General features: G+C 38.4%; 1 protein-coding gene across 1 annotated transcript; it reads right to left on the reverse strand.

Annotated features, from left to right (window-relative positions):
- Positions 1-80: 80 nt before the first annotated feature.
- Positions 81-4,209, reverse strand: LOC102668452 (putative disease resistance protein At3g14460). The gene is made up of 2 exons (XM_041013669.1): positions 1,571-4,209; positions 81-1,005 (listed from the first exon to the last, which is right to left on the reverse strand). Exon 1 carries the CDS (start codon positions 4,207-4,209, stop codon positions 1,591-1,593), a length of 2,619 nt encoding a protein of 872 aa, XP_040869603.1. The 3' UTR covers positions 81-1,005; positions 1,571-1,590.
- Positions 4,210-5,194: the final 985 nt, after the last annotated feature.

Here is a 5,194-nt window from a genome sequence, read left to right on the forward strand (position 1 = left end):
TTCAAATTGTTCTCAGCAGCGATACAATAAATAGCAATACAATAAATAGCTAAAGATAAACTAATTAGTAAAACAGAATATTAAAACTAACTTGCTCCTTAAAGATAGGAACTACTTATTGACTAGGTTAATCCATTAAAACTGACTTACTCCTAAAATATAGGAAACCAATTTATTTACTAAATCCTATTTTAAAAACTGAAAAATAAAATATTATGCAGTTACAAAAGCATATCTTCAACAAAAATCACTTGCCAGAACTCATTCCATACAATGAAGCTTGTACCGCTAAGGTGCTCAAACTTCTGAGAACATTATGGAAACCTTCCACAATGATGAAACCACCACCTCCACTCTTATGTTTTGCATCAAAAGCTTTGAATGTAATATTTCCTTTCTTCCAGTTCTTTCCCATTCTGTGCACTGGTGTAAGTGCCAATCAGTAGTATGTAACAGAATTCACATCTAATAACATGTACAGGCTACTTTGAGCATTTTGATTACTGACCAAACTTGCAAAAATTCATTGATTCAAGCAGCAGTATGGGAAATTTAACCTGTACATATTGAGATAAACCTTTCAGAAGTGTTCCACCTATATATATCCATCTTTGCATCAAACACAAAAGTGATGACCTGCCTAGGGAGCAGTATATTACTATTTCCTACAACAGAATAATAATGGAAAAATCAAAACATAGCAGAGAATTTAAAATGGCTAGCAGTTAAAGGATACGCAACATTTTCTATAATCTGCCAATATACCTAGGAAGACTGCATGTGTTATCTAAAGATCTAAGATCGTCCTATGTAGTTGTCCACTTGTCCTGATATAGTTTTTCATCCTCTCCATTGTATGCAATGAAAAGCTTTTCAGTTAAAAATTCAGGTGTTTAAAAAACATCAGTGTCTCGTCAATTAAATCACAAGTTCCATTTAGATCTAGTTCAAAGTTAAATTCATATCCATTGACAGGTGCAGTTTCTACGGGCCAATCTTCCATCTCTGAAAAACAAAGTACACCCAGTTACCCTTTGAACACTGACAGAGAATGTAACAAGAAGAAACAACACCATGATTGCTGATATATCGAGGAAGTTCAAATACAATGGCATTGATTAATAACATTTCTTCAGGGTAATCGTTATATTGAGGAAGTAACTGATGTTGCACACTTAATACCTGTATTGTTATTTCTTCTTTGTAGCTAGAGGATCATAAGAAACATTCTCATATATGTTGCCTTCAATAATGCTCTTATTCCCTGAAGATTTAGTAAGATATATAGTACATCAAATTCCATTTCAGAATCAGTTCGTAGACAAGAAATCTAGTCATTTCTGAAGTATGTTTCTGAAGTAAATAAAATCTATACAAAAGAATTTGGTTTCGTTTAGACCTGCAATTCCAACCAAGTATCAAACTGAACAACTAGCCTAACACTTGTTGAATGCAATGACTAAATTAAATGTGAGAGTAAAAGGACTTGAAATGAAAGATATCCTTGGCTGAAATAGTTTGCATGGTTAAACTTAGAAGACAATGAAGTAGGTCAAAGAAGGAGAATTACCTGGTGCTCATCCTTGGTCACTAAATCCATCTACCGTCAACATTAATGCCTCGGATATGGGAAATTTTAGGCCAAATTTGAGGGTGCTTCCTGTGGCATTGTTTTTCCAGCAAAGGACATCTCCGTATGGATAATTTGATTAGGGAGTCAGGAAGCCTTTCTCCCTCCATATTCTCCAGCTTTTGACAGTCAACAATTTCAAATTTTTGCAGGGATGTGAGATGGAGAAGCCCCTTGCAGGTCAAACTCTCCAGATTTGAGAAGTGATATAGCCCCAGAGACACAAGGGAGGGAGGCAGCAACCCCTCCTTTGGGAAGGACTTGATGCCATCACATGGACCCTCAAAAGAGAGATCAGTAAGCATGCCCATGGATGACCATGCTAGGCCGCTCAGTAGTTTCTCACAATTGACAATCCAAACTGTTCTCAAGTTAGGTGGCATACCCCCTTGAGGAAACGACTCAATTTCAGGGCAGTGCTCAACTTGTAGATATTCTAACTTTGGGAGAAGAGTATTCATCTCATCAGGCAATGACTTCAACTTGTTGCAATATTTAACAACGAAATCAGTCAAGTTGGGCGCAGGCAGTCCTTCTCTCGGGAATGATTCAATGTTGGGGCATCTGGTAATCCTTAAAGAATTCAGACTCTTAAATGACTCTGACCCTGAACCCAAAAGAGATTCCATATTTTCACAGTTTTCGATTCGGAGAGTTTTGAGATTTGGAAAGGTAACCAATGGAAGGGACGTGAGAGAATCACAACTGTTGTATATTGGCAGTGGTTCCAGTAACTCCGGTTTGTGTTCGGTCGGGAATTCCAGATTTTTAAGATTGCTGATATGCAGAGCCTTCAGAGATGCAGGTAGATGACCACCTGGAAAAGATATGGCTGACGAATAATCCCGCAATTTTAAATGTTGGAGGCAAGTTGGCTCAATGCTGGTGATGGCCTCGATCATGGACTCCACCATTGGGCTTCCTTCTACTTCTATCGATTCCAACAAAAGAGGAAACACATGCAACGATACATTGTTGCTTTTACATATCTCTAATCTCTTAAGGGTGGGAGCCCTAGGGAGAGAAGAGACAAGAAGCTCGCAATTTGTAATTGTAAGTGTTTCCAGAGCAGGAAGGTGATTTGGCAAATCTCCCCTTAGTTTGGGGCAATCCTCTATTGTAAGAGACTTGAGTAGAGGAAAGGCGTCTGACTCAGGGGTACTCCACAACTCCCAGCAAAACATGTTATCAATTTCTAGAGTTTCAAGGGAAGAAAAGGGTGTCACAGAAGGACAATCTTCATTTTTGTAAAACCCTGCATCAACCGTCTTCAGTGAATTCAATTTTGAAATAACGAGGTACTTAAGACACGGTAGTTGCCCAAGTGAAGGAAGCACACAACAGTTATTACAATCACGTAAACTCAGATATGTCATGTTGTGGTAGGAAAAATTTCCCACCCAATCTGGAAATATGGTTCCATTATAACCCCATATTGTTAGAGATTCCAGGCCTTGGTGAGGTTTTAATTTGCACAGCACATCTAATTCAGTTTGGGAGTCGTTGCCATTAGACCATTGCAAGGATAAATGATTAATGTGCTTCTTATCCAGCATCCTAGCCTCCAATGCTTCATTGCTTCGGGTTACATTCTCCAACTTCCTAACAAAAAGTGAACCATGAAGATTTGAAAGTGTCCCCAGTTCTTTGATTCCGTTCTCTTTATCCTTGCCCACAATAAAGAAATCCAAATGCTGCAAATGACTTAACATTCCCATTCCTCTAGGCATCTCTTCTATACGAGTACCATTAATATGAAGATGACACAAGTTTATAAGATTTTGCATGCCAGTAGGCAACCTGGTCAACATTTCGCAATGAGACAACACCAGAGTTTGTAGATTGTACAAATTACACAATGACTCCGGCAGTGTTTTTATACTTGTAAAAGAGAGATTTAAATAACGCAAGTGGATCAATTTACCTATTGAATCAGGCAAAACATCCAGACTTGCGAAGCCACAGAATGATAAAACTCTCAAGCACTTAAGCTTCAAGACTACAATACCTGGTTCCTTTTCCTTGTTGAACGGAGAATCTTTAAAATAAATTGCCATGAAAGTTCTCAAAAATTGTAGTTTGTCAAACACTTCAATCTTTGAGATTAGATCACTGAACTTTGTCACGGACAAATGACGAGTCTTTATACCAATCTTGGTTTCTTTTCTAAGGTCTTCTGATCTGAAGTAGAATTCTCCACCAAGGGATAATGCTAGATCATGCACGAGGTCATGCATTACAAAACAATTGTCCCAAGTTAAATTACTTCTTGAATGTTGAAAAAATGATCTTGAAACTAAATCATCAAAATACTCGTAACCAACTTCTAACGACTTTCCTTTGTTTGGAAGCTTCAAAAGATCTTCAGCCATCCACAACAAGATCAAGTCATCCTTTTGAAATTCATAATCTTTCGGGTATAATGAACAATAAACAAAGCACCGTTTTAGATGTGGAGGGAGATAATGATAACTGATTCTCAAAGCCGGAATAATTTTACACTGACTTTCAGGAAGTTCCCAAATGTCGCTTTCAAGTATATTATTCCAATCCCTAATGGCATGCTTTCTTCTCAACATACCTCCGAGTGATCGTGCTGCTAAAGGCAATCCATTACACTTTTTAACAATTTCCCTTCCAATTTTTTCTAAAGCTCTTCTATCCTCCTCACCTGATCCCGAGGAAGGAAATGCATGGTTTGCAAACACTAGCCAACAATCTTCATTTGACAATTTACTTAGAGGAAGAACTTGAACAATATGGTAAGGGACTACATTCACTACGTTTTCATTTCGGGTTGTCAATAGCGGTCACAGACACTTGCACACCATTACTGCTATCCTCTAACAACAACCTCATTATGGCCTCCTTGTCTGTATCCCTACCATACATACCATATCCATCTTCCAGAGATGTTGTTGGCTGAGCATTCCATGACTCGTTGCTCTCCCCTGCCATCACTTGCAAAGGAAGACCCTTCATGCCTTCTAGAACTTTATCTAATTTGCCAACTACTTTTTCCAACTTACTGGCCATTTTCCTATCAGTAAAGCGAGAAAACACTTTAATTACCTTCTTTTGAGTTGCAGATTTGGTGGAAATTTCATCCAGCAAGTCATCGGCCTCATAGAGAACATCTTTGAGCTCAATGAGCCACTGGTTGACACTGGAGAGTTTGATTTGTTTCTTCTCAGCATCGTCAAGCACAGCTCCAACCAGTCTCAGAGTGGTCTTCAAGTTCTCAAGCAAATTGAGGTCAAGCTTCTTTCCACGGATGAAGTCAACAACCTCATCGGTGACCAGCTTGTCGAACACAACATCAAGGAAAGCAGAGAGAAACGCACCACCAACTGCCTCAGCCATGATCTGAATGAGAAAGATAAAGGAAAGAAATTGGTTACAAAACTGGGTTGGTTTTTGACAAGGTGCAGCGGTGTGGTTGGATACTTGTTGAACGTGGTATCTGGGTGGAAGTATCTACCATCAATATTAGCCGTTAAATATATTAATTAAAAATTCAATGGTTTAGATTGAAGTCTGGTTACTTGAAATAGTGTAGTGTAG

Source organism: Glycine max (genome assembly GCF_000004515.6).
Source record: "Glycine max cultivar Williams 82 chromosome 3 unlocalized genomic scaffold, Glycine_max_v4.0 Gm03_scaffold_135, whole genome shotgun sequence".
Lineage (NCBI taxonomy): Eukaryota > Viridiplantae > Streptophyta > Magnoliopsida > Fabales > Fabaceae > Glycine > Glycine max.

What these genes read in the sequence shown, in the direction of transcription:
- LOC102668452 (XM_041013669.1), bottom strand. Translation starts at nt 4,209, where the DNA reads ATGTTGAGAAGAAAGCATGCCATTAGGGATTGGAATAATATACTTGAA.